Here is a 26,389-nt window from a genome sequence, read left to right on the forward strand (position 1 = left end):
ATGCTTTTTTTACTGTATAAACTATTAGGTTGTAATTTAACCTGGTGTATAGATGAGTATATTAAGAGTTTTACAAAATGCTGGTTAGATTAAGTGCCCAATTTGTAATCCTTAATTTATAGCCTTTTGAGGTATTGTTAACCTTGTTACTAATCATATATAAGATGAATAAGTTCCATGACCAGGGCATGAATTGGATGAGGCTTGTACATAGCTATGATAATAAGCTGTGGACATACTAGTAATTTCATCTGATGAGCAACATTACCTTTTATAAGTCTTGCTGTTGCCATGTGGCTTTTTCTTTTGAGCAACTGATGATGAATATTGAATAACCCTCCTAAACTTGCCCTCAGGGTTCTCCTCTGCCTCTGTGGGAGAGAGTGGTTAGGCTGTGACCCTTCATACTTCTTTGGGTCAGGTGAAAAATGAGGGTGTTTCCCTTGAAGTGCCCAAACTGCTAGACTGGAAATAAGGCCAGGGACTGACTCGCTTGGTTTCAAATAGTCAGTGAAGCTTTTAATCTGTGGGTGCCTTCAGGAAAAGGATGGGGGCTAATTCTGCATTTGAGAGCAAGAAAAATGTTTAAGCAACACTGAGAGGAAGCAGTAAAGACAAAGAAATGACACTCCAAGTTTCCAGGGGTGGGGGTTCTTGGAATAAAATTTTATTATTGATAACATTACTGAAACTGTATTCCTTATAGAATCATGGCTAGGCTTCGCAAACGAAGATTTGGGAAGGGCTCTACCCACGTTTGTCACAAGCGCGCTGGTGGCTAAAAAGGCCAATACGAGACAGGCACGTCCGGCTGCAAAAGGCACAGCAGAAAGATTCCTTAGGTGGTATGTTCTGCAAGACACGATTCTTTCTGCGTTGTCTTTTCTCCTCGAGAGTGATCCTGCGTGCGTTCTCAAAGGCATCAGCAGCGTTATAGATGGTGTGTCTCCAGGCCTTCCAAATGGAGGCCAGAGTAGACCAGTTATTTTGATCAATATGGCCAAGGCTGAGATGGGACTCCTCTCATGCGTCAGTAGGTGGCAAGTTCAGCATAGTAGTGTTGAACTAGATAAAACAGCTTTTTTCCCTGAAGACATACCCTTGTTTTCCCAGCACTGGTCTCTAATGGTTTAAGCACAGTCATCTACTTTGTGTTAAATTTTCAGGTACAGTCATGAAATCATAAATCTAGTCCCTCATATTTTAATGGGGAAACAGGGAATAATGCAGTTATTCTTGTAATAAAGAAGGTGCAAAAGATAGTCTGAGTCTGAAAGGGCTGAATTGGGCAGTCTGTCATACTCATTAACTTAATCTGTAAATTTTTCTCCAGTTTGGGGCTAGTTTTCTTGTGAATCAGAGTGAGTTTGTTTTGACTACTGTATCAGTGAGTGGGGTGAGAGAAAATGAATTGCAAAGCAACTTTCCCTCTTCCCCCCCTCCTCCTTTTCTCTCCCCTTTGTGTGAAAGTGGCCTGATCCTCCTCCCACCTATTTGGCCCAGGAAAGTTAATTCATTTGGGCTGCAGTTGAAAAGGATGTATGCCAAGTACTGTGGGCACGTGCATCATACAGGACTGTGTAGTGGAGATGCTGGAGTCTGCACTGAAACAAGACATGGTTTCCTAAGCAAGCGGAGGCAACTTTTACTGATTTGCGACAAATCAATATTTATGCACGAGGTCCTGTAAAAACACAAACTTATGTCTCTGCTGATTTACGTGCAGGTATACTGAGCTCTGTTGCACAGTCTGGAGATGCCTTACTGTAGTTTGGATTTGCTATTCTTATATTATGAAGAAACATGACTTCTTTCTGTTTGTTCTTCAGGCAACAAGAGCCTCTCTGACTCAACATTGTACCAGTCTGGGGGAGTCACTGGGCAAGGAAAATGATATTGCCCTGATTATTGATGGCCACACACTGAAGTATGCCCTTTCATTTGAAGTCAGGCAGAGCTTTCTAGACTTGGCACTCTCCTGTAAAGCAGTCATTTGTTGCAGGTAAGAAATTTCTGTGACTTTTTCAAGTAACAAAATGGGTGTGAAGCCTGTGAAGTTCAACCTACTATGCGCCCTGCTACTAAGCAGGTCGCTTATTAGTGTCTTCCTTGCTCCTATGGAGGAGGAAGCAAGTCCTCCACTAAAATTGTCATCTAATAGTGCAGTTCCTTCTGCCACAGTCAGTCCCAATTGAGTTCGATCTCTTTTATGAACTGATGAAAGATCATGAGAAAACATTGTGCCTGATTGCCTGATTATAGTAGACACTGATGAGGAGGAGTAGTATGGATGTAGTGATTTGTAAGCAAAAAGTTTGTTACTGTTCACTTCAGCTCTAGAGAAAGTCTCTGGATGAATTTGTCTTGACTTAAAATTTTATGTTATGTGAGCATGTGGGTAACAGTGCAATTTGCCCTATTTAAATGTTAGACTTATGTTTGCTTTACAATGTCACAGCAGAATTTATTGCCTTTTGTGGATTTAGCTGTACACAGATGTGATCCTATGTCGTGACTATTTCAGAAGAAGGAAATAAGAGCCTTCCTAAAAATACGAAAATGAAACCCAAAAGTTGACCTGCTTTACTTTATGGCAGGAGGGCTGCATAATTTTTAACCTGGAAAGATCATGCAGCTTTGAAGACCGTATATGTATTTGTGCTCGTTCTTGGTATCTCAGGAGAACTGTGACCTAGAAGGAACTGTTGATTTAGGCAGACAGGAAGTTTTATCTGCATCCTAGAAGCAAGACCTGCTCTGTGGGGAATGACTGTATGGAGACCTTGCACTACTGTTTTGCAGCCTTACTTATCTTTATGTGTATACTATCATACAAGTATGACATGGCAAAAGCAATTGCTGTTCACGCACCTAAAGTAGATAAACCCATGGGCTTCTGTCTGACTAGCTTCTTTCCAGATGTCTCCTGGGCTACTGTACTGCAGGGCACAGTACTGGGGCTAGTGCTGTTCAGCATGTTCATTAATGACCTGATGATGAGATGGAGGATGCCCTCAGCAAGTTTATAGATGATACAAAGGTGTGAGGAGTGGCTAATATACCAGTGGCTGTGCTGCCATGCTGAGGGACCTTGACAGGCTGAAGAATTGAGCAGAGAAATCTTATGAAGCTCAAGAAGTGGAGATGCGAAGTCTTGTGCCTTGGGAGTTACAGCGCCTTGCACCAGCAAACTGTGGGTGTTGCTAAGCTAGAAAGCACCTTTGTCCAGAAGGATCTTCAGGTCTGAGTGGACAAGCTGACCATGAGCCAGCATGAATCCTAGTGGCAAAAAAAGATCAGGAGTACCCTGGGCTGCAGTGTAAAGAGCATTGCCAAAAACAGGGAAGTGATCCTCCTTCTCCACTTGGCATTGGTGAGGTCACATCTGGAATACTGTGTCCTGTTCTGGGATCCTTAATAGAAGATGCAAACAGGTTTAATGGTGTCCATTTAAATGGAGTCCAGTGCAGGAACCACAAAAATGATAAAGGGGCTAGAACATCTTTCATACGAAGAGAGGCTGAGAGAATTGGAAGTGTTCAACCTAGAGAAGGCTCAGAGGGTATCAGTTTGTACTCTCTGATACTCAGTGTATCAATTTGTATGAATATATAATAAGAGTGAATGAAGATGCAGGAGACAGGCTCATCTCTGTTGCACTCAGTGACAGGACAAGATGCAGCAGACAAATTAAACCACATCATTGTCTGTCTCAACACAAGCAAAACCCTACTGTTTTACTGGGAGTGTGGTCCAGCACTGGAATAGGTTTCTCAGAGGGGCTGTGGAGTCTCTGTTCTTTGAGACATGGAAAATTCAACTGGATGATGTGGTGCTGGACAACCTGCTCTAGCTGATCCTGCTTTAGCCAGGGCCATTTCCAGCAGCCTCTTCTAATGTGGGTAATTCTAGGCTTCTGCAACTGGGGACAGGTGTCTCATTTTTTCCAGGCAATGCTTTTTATCCTCCTAGTCCTGTTCTGAATGGTTGTCAACTGCAATGACTTTGTTAAACTGGGTTTTTAATACCAATTCTTTTGCTACTGCTGATTGATAATTTCTTATAAATTTGGGAAGGGGCCTAAAGGGAGAGGGCATTAAGTGTTAGAGCAGAGGGTCTTACTTCTGCAGCTGTTTCATGGGAGTGAACAATAGTGTTTTACAAGGGAGAGCTAACATAATTGCAGCAATCTTTTGAATGCAACAGGCCCAGATGTAGGTCCAGTAAGAAGGTTGGCGTAAAGTTACCTTGGGCTTAGGGAGCACCAAGTGCACAGGAAGGGAATTGACCCTGGATGTAGACTTATACTCTATTTGTGGGGAAGTTAATAAACTATGAGCAAATAGAAAGCTCTTGCTTTTGTACTCTATCACAGTGCTTTGGTAGAGATCCTTCCAAGGCAGTTTGTTAGTTTATTTCTCAAAGATTTGACAAGTTAAGTCTAAGACCTATGTAGCTGAAACAAATAATAAATTGCAAATTATTAAAATTATACACAGAGTATTTGTAATTAAGGTAATGAATGATCCTGTTTTGTAAAGAAACATGCAATACTGGGCATTTCCTCTCTTATTATTTCATTATGTGAGCCAACAGGAGTTTTATTTATTACTGAATTAGCAAATTGAGGAACAATACGGAAAAAATACTATAAAGTATAAATCAAAGGGGGAAAGATGATGTAATTTCATAGGCTTAAAAGGAGGAATGAAAATAACTGAGTTTTAAGTCCCCAGGGAAAAAGAGGAATGCTTTTAATAGCCTTTAAGGCTTTGCAGGAACCTTCCATTTACTTGCCAGGTGCTTGGTACTGAGGCAAGAAAAACATTTTTTTTTTTTCTTTTTCTACTCTGGGTTGTTTTTGATAGTACTTTGTGTGTAAAATAAGATAGTTCACTTAAACTTCACAGGAAAAAGTTTTAAAATGTAGTTGGCATAGCAAGAGGAAATTTCAAATGAAATAGTCTTCAAACAAAAATGTTAATTGGGAGGGGGATCTGGGTGTTTAACTTAGTGGTATGATATTTAACCATTCTAGGAGGAGTTGTTTTGCTATTTTTAACATTGCATAAATTTGTGAGACTTAATATTTCATAAATTTACTAAAACATTTTCATTTCCTCTGGGGAGTTTCAGCTGCATTTTGCTGTTCAATTTTTTTTTTTTTTAAATATACTTAAGATACACTGTATATTCATTTACTGGACTTCAGGCATAAACTGTAGTTGAACTTGATTCTCAGGGGTAATTTCTTAAAATGAAACTGTAGTAAACCTGGCTCCATTTTGCATTAAGAGGGAGAGATGGTATCTTATGATAGGGTTAAGTCTTCCACTGTTACAGTGTTTCTATCAGGCCACTGGCACAGTGGAGAAAAATATACCCCTTGGGAGACTTGGTAAAGCTAGCAAAATCAAATCAAACAACTCCTTAAGAAAAAGCCTTGTTTGTTAAAAGTTTTTCCAGAAACTGACAGATCTTATTATCTTCCTTCATACTGACTGGGATGTTAGTATGTCAAGGGCAAGCAGAACTTACTTTTCAGTGGAAGTAAATGTTGTTTTGAGGGCAGTTGAACTCATGACTTCATTTATGAGATCTGAACTGTTGATTGCCTATCTCAGGTTTTCAAATGTTCCTTAAAGGACCTGTTTTTATTGATCTTTTGTGAGAGAACTAAATGTTAAGGCTTATGTAGAAGTGACGTTATTTTTTTAATAACAAAATGTAGTGTTATCATTCTTCTAGTGTTTTTACACTAGCTAGTTTGTACAGCAGATTGCCGTTTTTGGTTTTGAATATAAAAGTAGCAGCGAAGTCTATAACTTGTGTGTTATGGCAGCATATTTAATTCTCTACTGAGGGACCTGCCTTGAAATATTTGTAATTGAAATGTGTGGTGTTTCAGAAATACTTTTTTATGACTATGCTTTGGGAACCTTTTTTGTTGTTTAATAGAACTTTTCTACGGGTGACAGTGACTCTGCCTTTGTATGGGTTTAATCCCATATTAACAGGTCTTGCATCAGGAAGAAGCAATTAACCAGCATTTTAGATGTTAAATAATTCCAAGCAGTTTGTAAGTACTTCTGTACTTAAATATAATGGTTGGACAGTAGAGGTGGTCATTTAATTTCTCTTACAGATGTAAGCACAACAAAACAAGCATCTCCAGAGTGGTGTGTAGCATAAGGCTGGGACCACATCTGTCATTGGGCTGCCTTAGCATTGTTTCTTTTTTCTCTTGTATTACTGACCGTTTCTGCAATACTGCTTGAGGTGATGGTGCTAGAATGTTGTTTCAGTGGAGTAATACTCTTCCAAACATAGACTTAGATCCTGCAGCTTTTCATTGAGTGAACGATGAGTTGATGCCCTTGTAGGTGGCATTTCAGGCAATAGGAAAACCAAGAAAAATGTCTCAATTGCTGTAAAATCTGCCACCTTTAACTTTTCTGCTATACTTTCATCAGATGTCCTGTTCTGCGGAGATATCTATAAAGTGGTGTAGCATGAGCAGAAACTTAGGAAATCCAGCAACACCAATGTCTGTGGCTCTCTGCTATTTCCACAGGGGCTCTTGCTATCTCGTAGCTACTACATCATCATGATTTTGCTTGCTTTTAGGTGTGAAAGGTGTGTGCAGTTGTTGCCCAGTATCTGAATACTGACTGGAGGGCTTCTGCCCAACCTCACCAACTTTGTTAGGTGATAGTTGCACAAACTGTTGCTTTCAGTACCTTGAGCAATATTGGAGCTGTAGCAATAATGATTGGGAACTGAGTAAAGAAGTAAATAAGATGAGAAAATGGATGTTCTTTAAACAATCCCCCAGCAACAACAAACTCCCCTGTTTTTCCATCTGCATTGCTATTGTATGTAGTATGCAAGGGTAAGGACATGAGCCCACAAGCATCGCTTTGAGAACGGAGACTACATATTCTGGAATGAACATACCCTTTGACTAGAGTGTGCCTGCTTGGGTGTTGGAAGGAGTTTAATGAACTGCAAACAAGAGGCTGGATAAGGGAAGGAAAGAAGTGACTTGTAAAGAGTACCTGTTGCTAATTGCTAGTGTCACTTCATCAGGTAAGTACTGAGAAGAGATGGGTGAAGTCTCAGCAGTCTGAGTTGTAAGGCCATAGCTTAGGTGCTTCTGGTCTTCCGTCATTATTTGGAGGAGACATTAATAATACAGCTCACAAAATGAACGTCTGGAATACTCCTTAAATATTTATGCCCCTAAGTCTCATATTGTTGCTGGTGTTAGTATTTGACAAAATGATTGTTCTGTGCTGTAGTTCAGAATGTACTTATTTATTAAATCAAAAAAGTGTCTTGTTGGCTTTCATTAGATAAGATCCCCGTTTTCATGAGCAGTGGATTTATGATTGAGTATGCAAACAATTCTAATATTAATTGGTCCCAAAGAAAATCATGCATGTGTTACACTTTGCTGTATGTACATTTGTTTCCTCTCATCTGTCACCTACTAAATTATCAATGCTAATTCTCTTGTTCTATTTCTGACAACTCATGACAGCAATATTCCTCTCATGACTTTGAAAACCTGGAGGGAAGAACCATTCTGACAGTTTGTAGATAATTGAAGTGGGAGGAAGGTTTGGGGTTGCAGGATTGTGGTGCTCTTTGCACTCCTGAATAAAGAATACACAGATGATTAGAAATGGTTGCCTAAACTGTCCAGTGTGTATGTAGGGATGTGTAAAGTGATCTCGAGATTTTATGGTTACTTTTCTTAAAAACCTGTTGGCTGCTTTGCAAGAGCTAAGTAAACTTGCAAAACACCACCAATTCTGTGTTGGAAAGCTAATATGGGCCAACTTCAGGAGAGGTTGGTCTTAGAAATTTTGGTAATTATTTTGTCCTTTGAGTGACAGAGTGAGTTTCTGCTGAATGTTCTGGCTTGTTTGTTCTTGTTAATCAGTGTCCTGAGCTTTGACAGCTCCTGAACATCACTCTCATAGTTTAAATAATTCAAATGCATAGCTAGTGTTTAAAGGGTAAAAGAATTATTATTGTTTTCAGTCATTTGTCTGGTCAACTGACAAGTCAAAAAGCCAAGACTTGACTCTAATCTTGGGCTCATTAGTGTTTCCCCAAAATATAACTTGATTAGATGCATTGGTAAACATCCCAGACTCAGGGTAGTATTTCGTAAGGCAGTACATGCTTATTAAGTCAGTAACATCCATGAATCACTTGTTCACTTCCCTAGGATTATCTTTATTTACATTAAATATATAAACAATTAACAACAATTAGTACTGTTTTGACTATTTCTTTTTAAAAGACACAGGTGAAGCATGTTTCATTCTTTCCCTTGGGTAACTATTCAGTTGTCTGACAGCCTGAACGTAAATGATTCCTGCTATATGGCCAAGCATTTCTTATGGCTTCACTGTGTCCCATTAATGTGACTGTGACTATACTTAGAATTATTTTGTGTTTCTTGCCATGTACTTCAGATGAGGAAATAATTCAGAGAAAGTGATCTCAAAGTTGAACCAGTGTTCCAGTTTCCACTGCCATTCACAATTTGGTAAAATATTTGCTTTTTTGAATTTAATAAACAAAAATAGTTAATTAACTAAATTTGTGGTTTTGACACTTGTGTACTTCGGTTCGTATTGGGTATCTCTTCTAGTGTTGAGATTGTTTATACGGGATGACCAGCTGAGTGAATTCTCATGCCCATAAGTGTGAGTACGAATGAAAAATTTGTTTGTGAAATATTCTACTTCACCTGAACTTCCTCTTTCTGTTGCCATTTTTACTAGCAAATTCACTTATCAGCACGTATTTGGAAAAAGTTTGAGGAATGGCACGTTTTCTATATTTCATGTCCTGATAAAAACTTAGCAAGTTTCTCCTCCAAGTGCTGTTTACCTTAGTTGTTATTTTTTAAGTTCATTTGTTGCCTTTTTGTGTTGTGAGCCTAGTATTTAGGTGACCAAAATCTTAGCATTTCACTTGATATATTTCATAAAGAGCAAGAGAAATTTCTGTCTTGAGCAATGGGGTGGTAATACTCGCAGACAGTTCCAAATGGTATCGGTATCATTTTTTTCACCACACTGCAGTACCTTGTCCAAATTGCTACTAGTCTTTTCAGTTTCTGAGCAGGAGCATCCAGCAGTGCTATGTTTAGCCCTACACTTCCCAAATTGGAAAATAAACATTCCATAGATACTGCACATGAGAAAACACTATGCTGCTGGAACGTATGCTGTTTTAGAAGAAAGATAAAACTGTGGTTTGGAATACCTTCTGTTCCATGAGAAATTCATAGTACTGGTATATTTTTCTTTCCACAAGTGTTAGTGTGTTAACCCCTGTGTTTTGGTACAGTTCCAACTTGAACAATTACTTCCTTCTCACTGAAATTCCTTCTGCCTTCTTTACTGAATATAATATTTACTTCCTATGCAAAGCTGTTGAGAGTGACTGTATGAATACCAAAGGTCTCCAGATTTTAATCCAGAGGTAGTACACCATGGTCATACTTGTGAAACCCAGCTTGAACTATTTGTATCACTTCATTTTAGGCTTCTGTTTTGTAAAAATAATTTTGGAAGTATGTGTTATCACCACTCTCTTTAATGAAAATGTGTAGGGGTTTGTGTTTTGGGCTTTTTTTTTTTTTGGAGGAGGGGTTGTTTGTTTTGTATGTGTTTGTCTTTTGGGTTTTTTACAGTTAGGGGGTGGTACATATTGACTCTGGGCTTACCCAGTTCTTCCAGTTTGCCAGTGGAGTTATAGATAATAAATTAACTTTGTAACTTAGCTGTCAACAAAATGTTTGAGCTCTTTCAAGATGGCTTGTGTTGCGTATATAATATGTGTCCTCTAAAAGAGCATACGAAAACAGTTGTTGGTGTATACACTTTTTATATGTCATAAGAACAATTTCTAATTAGGATGTTGTGTAGGCTTAACTGCAGCTCACGGACCTGTCTCAACTGAAGCTTCTTCGCAAATCCAAGTTGTGTCAGATATTCCAATTCTCCATTAGACCTCAGTTATGCAATTTTTTTCCTGTTTGGGCGTTCTGGCACAATTAGACTCTTGACACAGTCATCCCTTTTTCTAACTGCTTCTTGTTTGCTGCACCAAATACCCTTTTCCTGAGTTCCTGGAACAGTATGTTATCTGCCAGGGAGTGACTGAATGTTTCCTCTTAAGGAATTCCCTGCTGGTCCATGAGGCTGGATGGAGGCCAAGGGTCTGCTACCTTTCTGCAATCTTGCAACTGGTCTGTAAAGGCTTCTGACTGTGTAGAAAAGTTCCTTAATTCCTTGCTCACCAGGTTGCAGTGGCAAAGAAATATTTCACCTTTTCTGTTTTCTTGTAATGGCTTGTAGAACGTTATGAGGGAATAGGTAACCTCATCTTGATCAGTGCTTACTATTCTGAATTTCCTTCTCTGAATATTGGGTAGTAGGTAGGATTTGAGAATATGCCTTGCTTTTATGGAAATCCTTATTTTTGTCTTCCAAATATTTGAATTTCACTAATACCCTGATGCTTGAATTTACAGAGGCTTCTAAAAAATACATAGTGCTGCACTGCATTCAGAAACAAGACTGAAAACAACTATGATATTACTCCTTTCATAAGATTCAACGGAGTCTTGTGCTCTGTCCCACAGATCCGCCTAAATATTGTATTTTCCATTGTTAAAAGTACAAGCTATAAAATTACAGAGGCAGTAACAGTCTGTTCTGTAAGCTTCTTAGTACTGCTGGGAATTGCCTTGATGAGAACTCTGGGCTTTAGTGCACTGTAGTAATATGCAGGACACTGAACTGATGAAATAGCTCTGGTCAGGGTTTCCAAAAGTGCTTAGTGTTGGTAGAAGCTGACTCTAGAGTATGTCTGAGTTCAGTAGGAGCATGGCTGAATCCATACTAGATATTTGGAAAAATCTGACCTTCCGCTGATTAGAATGGATAGACTTAGATATATTTCTCTGCTGTTCATATCTCTGAAGTCATGACAATAAAAACAAAACTGTGCTTGAGGAAAATAGAGTTAACCTGATTTGATTCAACAGGCTAGACTAGGTAGCAAACGCTTTGAGTTTGTTCATGAGTAGAAGAGTGAAGAGGCACTGGTTCCAGTGGGTTATGCGGTTTTTGGCCTGCTTATGTGCTTGAAACATATAGATCTACAGACTTGACTTTTCTTTAACTATATGAGTAAATCCCACCATATTCTGCCGGGCAATCAAGGCTGCCTCGTTGGAAGCCGTTTAGCAAAATACCTGTGTTTGCGGTGTGATAGCTTTTGGGAGTGGTTAGACTTTCCTTTGTACAGTTGCCCACAGAGAGCAGAAATAATTCTTTGCAGAATCTTCTGTAAGGTATGTTCACCTGCTTATGCAGAGCAATACTAAACTCATCCTTTTAAAAAAGAAAAATCTTTCTCCCTGTGCTAGTCATTCTCCTTAGCACTTCTAAGAAAAGGTAATCTAGCAAACATGCAAGGACTTGCAAAAATATACTCCAAAACTTGACAAAAACCTCATTTTCTGCTGTAGCAGAACTACCATTAAGCTTGAGGGGCTGTGTGTTCTGAACACAACTGGCAAGATTAAAATGGTAGAGACTTGGATTCTGCATTTACCAGTAGGCTCTTCCTGTGTTTTCTCTGATAAAGGAGGTTTAAATAACTCCAGCCTATTTTGGGAAGGGTGCTTTGTTATCTCCTTTTGGCATGTGTGTTGCATGAAGTTTTCTTCTCTTTTAAACTTGCTTCTCCCATAGTGTGTAGAACAGATGATACAGTGATAGGTATTGAAAATTATAAAGTTTTTAATATCTTGCTCCTTCATAACCCCCTTATCTTACTGTTTTCCATGTCACTTACTTTAAATTGTTCCGTATCACACTTTGATCAGAATGTCTGAACCTGTGTTGGATGTTACCTGTGGTTATCTACCTACATGTAATCTTGAAAGAGCTATTACTTGTGGGCCCTAATAAGGGAGAACCAAGAAGTCTTAAAAATTAACAAAAAAACCCTGTGACACCATGTGTTAGTGTCTCAAAATGAAGACAAGTTACTAACTGTATATAGCTGGGCTGAAGACATCTGTTTGGGAACTCAAATGCATCTTTCTGCAAAATAGCTTCTTATTTTTGAGAAGGATGTGCTGAACATTCAGAGTTTGCTGGCTGAACTGATCCTCCTGAGTGGAGAAGCAGGATTTGACAGTCTCTGTGGAGGCTGGAAGGTCTTAAGAATGTTTCTGCAGTTCAAGAAATGTGGCTCTGTTATGTGTGTAGAACCATTTGCCCTAGTTCAGTATTCTCTGTATACTCTCTTGGTTTTAATCTTTCATTTGGTGAAACGTTAAGCTCAGAACTGTCTGTACGCAGAAGGTGGAGGGTCATTTTTGCATATGATATATTTGATGTCCAATATATCCAAAAGGGCCAAGGTTCTCTAAAACTTTCTACCTTACATTCCTCATCCTCCAGGTGAGGTACTTCCATATGCGTTGGTACTGGGTTGTACAGACAGATCATCCAAATCCATGCATTGTGTGATGGGTCTCTTGGAATGGTGGGTCAGTGATTTTGTCCAGGAGATGCAGTGGCTCTATACACTGCCATAGTGATATGAGTGTGTCCAAGACTAATCTAATGATGTTGAGATCATTGCCTGCAGATCAGATGTGTGTGCATGTCTTGGCTCTTTTGAGGGCTGTTTGTGGAACCTTTGTTTGTATTGTTCTCCCATCCCCCAATGAGCATCCTTAAAAATGACAAGAGTAGCTGGCAAAAACTGACAAAAATTCATATAATTGTCAGACTTGTTATAGACATATTTTGAGACCTGACTTGGCTGTGATTTTTATAAATGGAAAGTAGCTGTACTACAGGGTTTTCTGCTGCTCAGATCAGGTCTTTGTAGACTTTTGAATGTTGATTGATATAGCAGGAGTAAGAATGTGACTGAGTTAAACTTGGAATTAAGGACAACCTCCAGAGCAACAAGCAATTGCTGGATTTTTTTGTTACTGTGCAAGATGTAGCTGCATTACTGTTGGTTAAGAAGTTCTAATTGCATCTTGGAAGGAAAAAATCAAGCAAAACTTTTAAGCAATTCCCTTCAAGGGAACGTGATTGCTTTTAACCCATGGTGCTTGTGACTGGACTTCCACTGGTTCTGAGTGGCTAACTTAGCTTTGTTTTTCCAGTACAGCTGGTTTTAGGAGTCTAAGGAAGAAATCTGTGCAAGCTTTTTCCTTCATTGTTTCTCATGTCTGTTTCTTTTGATAACCAACATGTGTGGGCTGGAAATCTAAGCTGTTCAGGGATGTTTTGTTAGGGTAGGCTTTTAAAGGCAACATAGAACTAAGTTTTATCCTGCCCAAGTGTAAGAATCTAATGAATGTTTTTACTTTAATTGCTGAGCTCAGGAGTTCTTAGCACATTCATGGGATTTGCTGGTTTTGTCTGGCTGGTTGAATGGGTGAAGTAAACAGTGGTGATTTAAGAAAAAAGGTCTAAGAAGCCCACTTTCATGCTTGTTGACAACAACAGAGTTGTTCTTGGAGACTGTCCTGCTGTACCTGGTCAACTAAAACCCTGTTCAACTGTTTTGGCCGTGTCTGCTTCTAACAATGGACTTCAGGCGATACAGAATCGTAGAATCACCATATAGGTCAGGCTGAAAGGGAACATAATGGGTTATTTGGTCTAATGTCCCTGCTCAAGCAGGGTTATCCTAGAGCACGTGGCACAGGATTGCATCCAAACGGATCTTCTTATCTCTGTTGAGGGAGAATGCACAACCTCCCTGGACAATCTTTTCCAGTGTGTGGTCACTGTGTGTACCTGTGATACACTGCAGATAACAAAATGAAAAAAAAATATTAGTGGCAGTAGCATACAGTTAAAGGACAGTAAGTCAAAGATGTGGTGAAGTAATTTCAAAACTACTGAATACTATTCTGAAAACTGTTTGTGAAAGGTTCAGTACCTTGTTGTATGGCAATGCTTAGAGACTTTGAGAAATTTTCTTCTCCCCAGGACAAGGTGACTATTATTCACATTTTGAACTTTATTTTTAGAGTTTTAAAATACGAAGCACCTTCACATTTAGAGAGTAAATATTGCCTGACTATTTTTGAAACAGATGACTGCATGATTTTCTGGTTTATAAGAAGCTGGTGTGTGTCTACGAGTATATGCAAGGTTCATGTTGCTTGTATGGATGAGAAGCTGCAGGTATTTTTTTCCTTCCTGTGACCACTTAATTTTATTTTTTTTTTCATATTGTGGCTAACCTGGCAATCAATATGGACAGAGTACAGGCATCCCATTTGGGCTGGCATACCTCGTAAACATGCAGGGCATGCCCCAGTGGAGGCTGGTGGACCCAGCGGTTGCTGTCCAATGCACTGCTGTGGGCGTGCTGTGCTTGTGGAGATCCTGGGCTATGAGAAAACCATGTACTTTAAGAAATTGAATTCTGTTTTCTAATGTTTAACCAGGAAGTATATGAATGTTTAATGCTGTGGATTCTAATTGGCCATCAGGGTATTCCCTGCAGAGAAAAGACTGTTTAACTCATGTCCTTGGCTGGGGAGGAGTTACCCTTCTGATACTGTATGCTGCTTGGGTGTCAGTGCCCACTGCCGCTTACTTGGGTCTGTATCTGAGCTTTTAAAGCAGTTAACATGATGGGACTGGAGAATGTAGACTACCTCAGTCTGAGATGATAGTCTAAACTCAAGTAAAGGGTGAAGGTGGAGGTCATTGAAGCATAACAGAGTAGTTATAGCCTTCCCCAAAGCAAGCACTGTGCCTGATTTTGTTTGAAAACAGAGAATCGAAGAACTCCTTAAACAATTATTTGATTTCTTATAAACCTGTTCTAGTTACTGTTGGTATCATTAAATTACTTGCTTTGCTTACCCAAAAGACTAATATTTTCTATGATGTGGACAAAATGTGTTCAGTACCTAATCTGTGGTGTGGTTAGTGGGTCCCTCCCCATCTTAACTGTGAAGACCTCAGGATCAAAGGAAAGCTGTCACTTAACTATCTCTCCTCCTCAACCACTACTTTCGAATTGTTGGTTTAAAACAAATATTTTTATTTCAAATTGCAAGTAGTAAATGAATTCACATTAAACTGAAAAGAACTATATGCAAAAGAAATTGAGTCTGATTTACATGACAGAAATAAGGAAATGTAGAGTTAAAGCTTCAAATCTGCCCACAATGCAACTTGTTGTACCACACATTGCAAAGTTTTGGAGATCCTTTCAGTACTGAAGAGAAGTCTTGTGACTAAAGAATGCAGTCCTAGTTTTAATTTTTCTGGTTTTAGTTTCCTTTTTTGTATCCAGTTGATGGCGGTAGGGAGAGGATCATATAGAAATGTCTAAGTCCAGTAAACAGATGGCAGCAGCTTCTTTAGAGCTTTTGTGGTTTATTAGATGAATAAGCATTTAGGGACCTTTTTAAAAGCATATATCCTGGACCCAATACCATATCCTTAGTCCTGAGAGCTCAATATTAATCTTTTGATACAGTTGGGATCTATTACAGTATATAAAAAGCTCCACTGATTCAGAGCTCTTTTTTAGTGGTATTTGTGCCTCTTATCAAAGGTTGGCTCCCAATGTGCAGTTCACAGCTGTGCTGAAAAGGGGAAGAAATGTTCCAGACTTCTGGCTTTTTTGTGGGCATCTCTTGGGGTAAAGCCAGCTCTTGGTCTCTGCAGTCCTTCACTTGAAAGATTGGTCATGTGGAGCACCCCAGGTGGTACAAGGGGTCAGACTTGTTGCTCTTTCAGTGACTGGCAGCAACATTTTTGGTTTCTTGGCATGCTGGGGTTAGATGGAGTTTGTGAAAACAGAAAAGAGGTTTTCTCTCAGTCCTAGGTGTCCCATGGTGTGATGGAGGCAGGTCTGTCATTTCAGTTTCTTCACAGCAGTGTGAATTTTCCTGGGCCCTCTTAACATAGAGGGAATTACAGTGAGCGTGAAGAGCTTTGCTGTAAAATATAAGCTGCTGGGGTCACAGCAAGGAGCTTGGAGAGTAGACAGTGCAAGAGGGAAAGGGATACTGTCAGCTCACACTGGAGTTTTTATACTGTTCCCAGTCTATTTGTTTAATGTGTGACACCTGATTCCTCCCTACTAGTTTGCCTGTGTTTTTGTGTTTAAAGAACAGGGGCATTTTTATTGTGAGATTCTGGCATGGGTTCTCTAATTTGTGCTGATGTTTTAAGGTGTGCAACCATTTTATACGTATACAGCAGTGTAACAAGACAGCAGTATCTAGATTTTAGAAACCATATCTTTCACAATCATGGTCTCCTTCTCATATCTGATTTTCCTCTTCTACAACCACTGTTTGCGTTTCCTTTTTCCCCATATGCCTTTCACCTTCTTTGCATTGGGCCTTCAGTTCATTTTTGGATTTTAGTCTTGCATACCAGGCGGACAGGCTGATCTGTGATCTTGTTGCCAGTTTGCTGTGTTTAGGGGAAAATTAATTTTTTTTTCTTTATTGGATATGTACAGCAGAAGCCAATATTTTATGAGATGGTAGAGAGCAGGAACAGTGGTGGCAGCAGTAATTTAGCTGAAGGTGCACCAAACAAGCCCAGCTCATGCTCAGTATTTGCACTCCAAGTCCAGAATGGGTTGGAAAGAATTTTGGTTTTGGCCTGAGAACAAGAAAAGGATTAAAACCAGTAAACTTAGTTTAAGTTTTCTTTTTGAGAAAAAGCAGGAACTGAGTGCAGAATGGAGTCCAGTATGGTGTTTTATGTAGTGATGACTGAAGATTGTAAAAAGACTTTCTTCTATTGTCAGTTCTAATTGGAGGCTGGCACTGATTAGCAAGAGGAAAGAAGTCTAGGAAAGGAAAGACAAATGGGGAATTTTATTGAGTGGAAAGCTTCTGAACAGAAGAGGACTTCTGTTCCTCTGCATTCTAGTGGTTTTAAAGAAACGTACAAACTGTTTGCCTACAAACTGTTGATAATTCCTCTCTCATCTCTTTCAAATGTAAGGCAGGGAGAGGATAGGAAGAGGTATTAGCGCTAAGTAACTCTTCCAAAGACGATCTCTAGTATGATTTGTTAGGAATTCCTATACTGTGAGCTTTTTTTTTTCCCCATTCATGCAGTGGCGACAGTGACACGAATGTCTTACCTGGAACTCTTTAGCAGTGAAATCTAAGCTTTGGGACTATATCTCCTGGTGGTATGAGAAGATCCTATTGCAATGTCAAACATTAAGTGCTAGTAGCATGAAAGGCTGTATATGCATTATATAGTGTAATGCATTATATAGGCCTATGGATCACATGGATTTGACTCTTAAGTCAATTTAAATTGTCATGTCTCTTCCAATTTAACACAGGGTGTTGTCTGCATGTGGCTTAGTCACACCTTAATTAAAAAAAGCATCTCAACAATGATATGAAAGTCAGGTTGCAATGCTGAAGTTGGCAGGTTGCAGAAGCAGGGAATACAGAGGCAGAAATGCCTTCTCAGGAAGGAGACAGTGAGCTGAGAATCTATTTCAGCTTCTTGCCTTTCACCAGTAGAGGTAACGGGATGGCTCTGCATCTGTAGTGCTTGTTTTGGAAGTCTGAATACATGATTTGTGCTCCCAGTTTGCTATGGAGACTTGAGACACCTAACCTTCCTCAGCTCTTTCTGAAATCAGAGTTATGTGTGGGATGATGCCTGTTCTGCAGGCTTTGCCCAGTGAGAGGCTGTATTAACATGTTGTTTGTTACAGGATGGATTCAGGCAATGGATTGATGCTGCAGATGCATAGGTGGGAATTTGTATTTCACCATAATAATGAAATGACATCTGTAAATGAAGAGTAACTTTATTTTCAAATATAGCTACCCAATTTACAAAATTAGCAAGTGGGTTTTGAAAGGCTGATGATGGCAACAGGAAAAACGAATGCAGCACCCATATCTTAAAGTACAGGAACAAACTGTTGTTTGACTGTGAAATTAATAAAATATCTAGATGGCTTAGGTGCTGAAAGTAGTTGATCTGCAACTGCCACCGGCTTCTTCAACAGGATGAACTGCGTAGTGTGAAGTCTAGGCTTCTGTAACCAGGCTGTGGCTATCGCCAGTGTCTGCTGCGAATAAATTGACTCCCTGTACGTATGTTGACTTAGAGTAAGAGTCCTCAGGGTTAACTCTGCACCCATCCTTACATAAAATATTAACACCAGCACTGGAAGGTACATCTGTAGTAGACTTGAAAATAATAGAGCTGTGACAGATGAACTGCTGGTCTCTGTAAATGAAAAAGCATACTATCTCCTCCTAAAAAAAATTAAATTACAGTATTGTTTTGCAGGTAGAGAAATACTTCATGTGACGAATATTTCAGGAAGCCATTTGGAAGCAATTCCTTGTAAAACTTGGAAAAAAATCCCCAACTTCATTGGCCTAAATATTGCATCGACTAGAAACTTGCTGAAGCAAAAATAGTAGATGTGGCAGTAATTTGAGCTGAAGGGCAGAGAGCAGTGCTTGTAGGATAAGTATCAGACTCAGTTAGAACAAGCGTCTTAGTGATTTAAAGGAGAAGGTGAAATAGCTCATCAGTTAAAATCAGAATTTGATATTAAATGGGGATTTTTTGCAAGTTCAGATGGAAAGAAAACATGGAGTACAAAGTATGGAGTGGTTAAGTCTTAGAAGACAGTATAAAAACAGGCTAAAATATCTTGCGTGTTTTAGTGAAGAAAGAGAACTGGCATCTTTTTTTATGTGGGAGAAATTTGTTCAGCATGTTTTACCTGGCTTGGCTGTACGAGTTAAGAGACGTGCTTTGGCAGCTGTAATTAGTGTTGAATTTTGATTAATACCGAAGACTACGGGTAGAAATTAAAATTGGGTCATAAATACTGTAACAAATCAGAGGCTATTGTTCATAAGACCGTGCTTCTCTAAACGGCAGCCTGATTCTGCAAAGATGCTGAGGGGCCATATCCCTTAGGATTCAAAACAAATGAGGGCATTTAATACTTCAGAAACCAAACTCATTTTTAAAAGTAAAAATTCACTAAGAGGTAGTTAGCACAGTTTTATGCTCTGAGCTAAGCTGTGGTTGAGCCTATTGTTACTTGGTGTTTTATGCTAACTACTGTTTCAAAATATTCAATGTCTCAATGAACCAAGTTCTTTTTCTCCTATTCTGTTTGTAGGGCACACACTGGAGGAGTGGGGAAAGGCCAATTGTTCCCCCTTCCCCAGTCTCTGTATGTGTGTGTACAGTGCCTGTGGGGTATTTCAGAGAAGCAGATGAATGATCTCCAGTGTATTTTTACATTATAACACACTTTAGCTGTGTAGGCAAGAAGTAGGTTTTCAGTGTTGTTTTCTGTGCACTGCTGTGTGGAGTCAAGAGCACTGACATATTTTCAATAGATCCTGATTCAGAACTTCATTAGCTTTCAGGGAACAGAGCAATTCTGGATCTACTAGTGCTATATTTGTCAGTCTTGCCAAAAACATTTTACTAGTTGCTGTTGTAACTGATGCTTGATATTATTACAACTTGGGGAATGCGTTGTTTTATAAGTGACATAAATAAAACATGTAATACTGAGGAAATCCAATGTTAACCATTTTACAATTGGTCGTGCTCATTGTAAAGGTAAGTTTAAACTCCCTAATAGAAAACATTTGACAGTTTTCTCCAAAATGTCCACTGATATATTCTGCTTGATTTAATGTAGATAATTAAGACAGACAAACAGGACACAAAGTACTTAACATTTGCTATTACTCTTTCGAAAAATGACTTTATATGGATTTTTTCCAAAGCCTTCCACTTTCTCTGTCAAATCATTCAAGTATTTTGAGGATTTATTCCTATTAAACCTTTCAAATTCCTGAGTTTGAGTTAAGTCCTAATGCCATCAGTGTGCCTTACCATTGGCTCTGAGTATCTCATCATGTCTTGCATTTGAAAAACTGTCCAATAATTTTCAGAAGTGCTGTGATACTGAGTTTTGCCAGTACTGAAGAAGGGAAAAAACTTTCAGCTAGCAAAGGGTGGAACTTGGGTGGGCTCCAGCAGAGGAAATCTTGCATCAGGCAGTTCATAAACTGTCCTTGAAAAGACAGCAGTACATATGATGGGTTTTTTGCTGCTTGTAGTTGTCACAGGATGACTCCGAATGTCATTGTGAACCCTAGTTACTGGATGCTTAATCACTAATATTTTCTGTGTATTTTGTCACAGAGGGGTTGTTGCACTGAAAGAGAAAATCTGGAGGATGGAGTGCCTACAAAGATGCTTATGGCAAATACAGAGAGCAAAAAGAGAGTAAGCTCAGAAAAAGTGGTATTTGTGGAACTTAAGAGATGAGTGGTGAACTGCTGAAGTAAAGGATAGGCCACTTGGCTTTTAAGATATATATTAGGCAAGTCTGGAAGAACACTGGAAATTAAGACTTAATGGAGATCAGAGTTTGATTGTGAATGCTGATCTCTTGGAAGCAGCATTTTATATTGTTGTGTGAGAAAGGGGGATTTGTAAAAGTAAAAAATAATTGCAGTAGCTGATGGAAGATGATGAGGGTTGGAGTAGAGGCTCCTGTTTCATTTTCGGACATGCAGGCATGAAGTATGGATTCATCTTGAGAATGCAGAGTAGATTTGAACTGAAGTATCCCAGGCTACAGCTTAGTAACCTCTTCATGATGAGCAAACAAGCAGTTCTTGCAAAGGCTTTCACAGTTCTGTATGTAGCTTATACACTCTTCAAGTGGGCAAGGGTTTAAAAAAAGGGTCAGAACAATCTCGTACAGCAGTGTGGAGTATTTCTTGTGCCTAGGATCTATATGGGAGGTCCAGTTTCTACAGTCTGAGGTCTGTCGTGGATGTACTTGTGCTTCCTGTGATGGAAGCAACGGGAAACATGAAGTGTGGGTTGTATAGTAGACAGTGTTTCTCTGAGACATGGAGAACAGACAACACCATGTTCCTTGACTTGTAGAATGAGATTTTTGGCCCAATAAAAATCTTCCTGTGAAGTTAAAGGGAAAAAATAAGTGAGGTTTAAACATGGATTTATTGTCAAAATATTGTTCATTCTTTTTATGCACAATATTGAGGTGACGAGTAATTACTGAATTGGGTAACTGAATGGAAAAGCCTCTTGGATGGAATATACTTTCTAGTAACTTCTTATGTTTACTGTTCTTAGAAAGAACAAATCTTACCCAATTTTACCAACTAGTGACTCTCCCCTGACTTTTGCTAGTCGAGGAAAAAAAAGCAGTCACCTTATACCACAGCAAAGAGAACTTGTCCCATTATATAAAGACTGTTAACTGACTGGACTTTGATGCTTTAAAATTACTAAGCTCCTCAAATATCTCACTGTAAGGAAAGTTCTCTGCAGACTCGCCTCTGCTGTGATGTGTGCATTTTCCTCTGAATTGTTAATTCCTTTTAGCACAACAGACACCTTTTGAGGGCTTGATGCAGAATAGATACTTTGTTTGTAGTAAATGGATTATCAGTTTTGTGATTACAATCTGATCTGTTGGTTGGGTTTTGCTGGCTAATAAATCACAAGTTGTAAATTGGGAACTGTGTTTGTTTTGGTGATGACTGGAATTTTGGTGTGTTAGTAGATAATTTTGAGTATCAGTAGCGTCAGAACTTATCACAGGTAGGGAAAAAGCTCTTTTTATAGTAATATTTAACTTAGACAGTCTGAACTAACTTGCAAATTCATTTAACCCAGGCCTATCATTGATTAAATTGATTAGCTTTTGATGGGCATTTGGCAGCAATCCAGTGGTGAATGCCTTTTTAAACTTGATTTCACTAACCACTTCTCTCTAACAAATGGTATCACTGTCTGGAATTAAGAAAGTTGAATGCTCCTGAACAGCCAGTCTACTGCTAATGTGTGGGAGCACATATTTTTTTCTTTTAAGCAACTTATTTAAGGGGTTTTGCTTTCTTTATGTGGTTTTTGCAGTCTTCATGCTACTTGTGCAGCGTGGAGGAAAAGTAGCATAACAGAATTTTAAAATTAAGTTTCATGGTGTCTCTGTGTTGCCTCTCTTGTACCAAAAGGAGCAATAATTTAAGTGGTGTAGAGGCTATCCCTGTATACAGAATTGAAAAACTATAAAAGTTCAATTGAAAAAAAAACCTAATGCAAAGAACCTTTAGGGTGAAGGATATACTACTTGTGGAATAGTCAGTTTAGAAAAAAAAATAATTTCTCACGTAAAAGAGGAAATGTTGGAACTGGGCATGAAATTGCTACTAGAAGATTGCAAGTACTATTCACAGCTTGTACCAGAGTGCCTCTGGGGAGAGGAACTCTGTTCTGTAAGGAGCTGGATGAGCAGTTAGAAGTCAAGAAAAGGAGTGGTTTTTCCAAGAAGGCTGCTCCCAAGTCCTGACAAGAAATGAAAAATGGTTGGAATGGTCTTATTTCCTGTGTACTGTCTCACAACTTACATGTAAATTTAGACCCTGATAGGATCAAATTATACTGCTACTGTCTGTGACAGTCGGAAGAGAAACAATTAAGTAACCCTTTAAAGGTTAAGAAGCTGTCATTTCTTCCTCTGAATTGTACTGCTAGTTGAGTGGTGTGCATAGCTGTCAGGCAACATGTTAAGGAAACTTTGTTATGAAATGTACTAGAAAATTTTCAGTACAGCACTATGAGTAGAAGGCTTGAGAGAATGACTCTGTTTTAGTCTAACATTTGGGAACGAGTGCGGTTAAGGAAGATAACATTGAAGACAATTTAAAGTATCCTAATATTTGTCTTCTTAGCCAGTTTTTGAGGAATTAATTTACATGAGTTATTCACTGGAACTCCTGGCATAAATCCTCTCTGGAAGTCAGCTGCAATAGCTCCCTGATTCTCTGAGGATGGCAGCCTCAACATATATACTGAATTGCCAGGCATAGTATTTATCTGAAAATGGTTTTACAGGTGAGCATTAGACTCTCCCTTCCTACTGCCCATGTACTGGCTTTTATTAATTTGTTTTCTTAGGATCTCTGAGCTGAACTGATAATTTTTTCCCTGAAGTGCTGTGTCTTCCCAAATAATTATGTACTAAATAGCTTCTTTGTAGAAGAAACAAATGCAAATCTTCCTTGAAATCAACCCTGATGAATAATCACTTAAAGCATCAGGTTGCTTTTGCATTTTCTTGTTTAATGCTAACAATCCAGCTGTATTTTCCAAACTTATTTGAACAGGAGCACCTACTCAGTTTTAGAAGTTTTATAAAGCTTTTTTCCAAGAGATTTGATGTCAGAAAGCTGTGACTTACCACAATGACTTAAAAGATTGTAAAGGAATTGTTGCTTTATTAAGGTTTGTCTTTGCCATATGTAGCTTTAAGATACGGTAGAGATGGGCAGTTTTTCATAAACTCAAGAACAAGCTTGCACTCCAGTGTGAATGCAACCACTGATACATAAACTCAGACATGGATTTGCAGATACTACTGACAGATACCAGGGTCTAGAGGACACTGATTAAGGTGGTTCCCTAAAGGTAACTGATATCACACAAATATGAGGAGTAAGTGAACATTTGTTTTTCTGCTGCTCCACTACTACAAATCAGAGTGGAATGTCGACTCAGAAAGAGCAGTTGTGTCCTCCATGGGAATGTTTCAGATTTCCTTGATCTTTGCAATAATAAAACTGCTAGAAACATCTGAGGCTCTGCCCCTCACTTGCTTTCACTTGATGACATGGAGGTAGTGCTCAGTTTGTGCGGTAATGTGCTGGGGAAAAGGCTGCCTGAGTGGTTGTCTAACAAGGGACTTGAGCTATTATAGAGCAGTAAAACCCCTTCCTGTTTTAAAGCCATGTCAGCAGAAGAAGGAAGGAAGAAGCAGAAATTGCCTGGTGGGTATGTGTTGTTCTTTTACCCTTCCTTGTTCTTCCCAGTATTTTTCAGTGTTTTCCACTTCATTCTCCTTTTTCTGCCAAGTGCCAGATCGTACCATCTGGGGTTATAAGTTTGACTGTACATGTGGTTTAAAGACTCACTAATAAAATTCTATTTGCAATTGGCTTCTGTGAGGTGCGAAATACCATCTGTTAGATGCTAAGTGCTTGATGCAGTGTAGGATTAGGATTTTAAATTAAGTTTGTGCTTTATTGAAGAAAATTTAAGGCAACAATTGAAACATAAGCACTGAAAGCAGGAATACCTTCAGATGGTGATGACATTTTATCTCTGAGGTCAGATTCAGCACGATACTTAATGCCTTTGGAATAAAACTGAACACTCCACTAAAACCAAGGGAATTTGGTTTTGGGATCCTTATTATCTGCATGCTTGAGCCTGTTTCTGATTGGGCACAACTACAATCTTTGTAATAGACAATTGACTCCTTTAACCATCTTGAACGATCTTAGAGACTTTATTTAGTGCTCATCCATTTGAAAGATAATAGTTCACTTAATAGCTTTTCAAAGGAAAAACTGCAAGAAAGTGTCATCTTTGAGAATACTTGCTGTTTGCATGATATTTATTTCCAAAGTTACATTGAGTGTTTTTTGGATTTAACTGTACTACTATTCCATTATGTCTGAGAATTAAAATAAGTGGATCTAGTTGGGTTTTTTTCAGTGTAAATGGACCTTCAGGGCTTCATGTTATCTTCCAATGAATGATGATGAATTCATCATGTTCTATTGTAGTATTGACTGAGTTCCTGAAATTGTTTGTATACAAGTGCTTTGAGAGCTGCCAAAGATGATTTTTCTGTGTGGGTTCTAATAATGGAATAATTTTTGTTTGGTGCAACTTTATTCATAACAAATTAATATTTTTGTAATGAAAACCTGTGTAAACTAATAAAACAGAATATGACATAAAATTTCTGCCTTCCTACTACTCTTACGTGTTACTGAAATTGACTGTCCTGTTGTATTGAGTTACAGGAGGGTTATAGAAAATCTTGCTACAAGTTATTCACAGTTCTGTGTAAGCAATTGTGCTTTTGCTTGTTCATTCAGGATAGTGAAAATATCTTTGCTTACAGTATAATGAAAAAGCATATGGCTTTTCTTCTACCCACAAGGAGAAAGAATCATCAAGTCTGCATGGATTTTTTTGGTAAGGAAGACACTGAATCCCCTTTACATGCAGCAGGGGCAGCTGTACACTGCAGAATGAAATGCAGAACACTCACTTGAATTTTATTGTAGCAATGAGAAGGAATAGCGGGCGGATGGTTTTCTTTCACCTGAAAATTGCAATTTGCGGTGAAAGCAGTGAAATTGAAGCACAAGCTGCAGTTCCAACCTCCCTTACTTCCACTGTCCTCAGACCTACCAAAATCCAACCCCCAAAAGACACCTTCCTCCCCTCCAGCACTGCAGTCTGAGTTAAATAGCAAAAGCCAAACAGCATCTGTGCTCAAGAGATGGCCAAGATGGAATTAGATTATGACCAGAGAGTAAACACTGTTCTGTTATCTTGAGGAAAATAGCCCTCAGCAGATGTGTCTTCTTTCCTAATTTGAGCGATTTGCACAAATCAATTTAATGCATCTTTTGGCCTTAATGTGACACTTGCTTTCTCAGACAGAGAAGGTCCCACCAGCAAGGGGAGAGGAGGTGGCCCAGGCAAGGCGGAGAGATGCTCAGTGCCAGCTTCAAATGTTGAGAAATGTGAGAACTGACACCTGTCTGAGACAATTCTCAAACGGTGACATGCAAAGCAGTCCTCTCTGGGATTTAGCAGGGGAATGTGTTATGGTATAGTAACAGCTGGCTACAAATACGGATAGCAGGCTTGAAAGCACAAGCAAAAGACAGCCCATGCTAAACTGGCTACTGTTTTCTTCCTAATACTGTTCTAATTAATTGTATGGGTAAAAGTGAGGTCTTTGGTTACTCCATTGAGTCTTCTGGTACTTACACTGTGAAACTGCTCTACTTATGAAGGTTTTGCTCTTGGTTCATTACAATATCTGTTCCACCACCCCACCATTGCTTCCCCTTCCGGCTGAAATGTTTACCAGCTTTTGGAATAACTGTGGATGTTTTTTTATTTAGGTTTTAGAAAATAATAAGTTCCTATTTTGCTTTATGCTGTGATAATTAGATTGAGTTAGTCAATGAAGATCAAGACAGGTCCATAAACAGTTAAAAGATAATATTCTTCTGAGGCGGGAAGGCATTAGAAATTAGTCTACATGTCTTGATCCTATGAATTGTCTCATTGGAGATGGAAGGAAGCCTAGCAGGGGGCTCCATGGACCCAGCTCTGATCACAGTTTTACAGCACAGGACCACTTTTAGAATATGTTTCCCACCACTTTCTAGTTTAATAAATTT

At 38.9% G+C, this 26,389-nt stretch overlaps 1 protein-coding gene across 6 annotated transcripts in view; it reads left to right on the plus strand.

Moving 5' to 3' along the window:
- The window catches only part of ATP8A2 (ATPase phospholipid transporting 8A2), a 318,328-nt gene that overhangs the window by 114,269 nt on the left and 177,670 nt on the right, over positions 1-26,389 (plus strand). For all 6 annotated transcript variants that reach the window (XM_027652089.1, XM_027652079.1, XM_027652098.1 and 3 more), the window contains one exon: positions 1,830-2,002. In XM_027652089.1, coding sequence (XP_027507890.1) covers positions 1,830-2,002 — 173 coding nt within the window. The remainder of the gene's footprint in view (positions 1-1,829; positions 2,003-26,389) is intronic.

The sequence above is a fragment of the Corapipo altera genome, unplaced genomic scaffold (assembly GCF_003945725.1).
Source record: "Corapipo altera isolate COAL_440 unplaced genomic scaffold, ASM394572v1 0, whole genome shotgun sequence".
Taxonomy (NCBI): Eukaryota; Metazoa; Chordata; class Aves; order Passeriformes; family Pipridae; genus Corapipo; species Corapipo altera.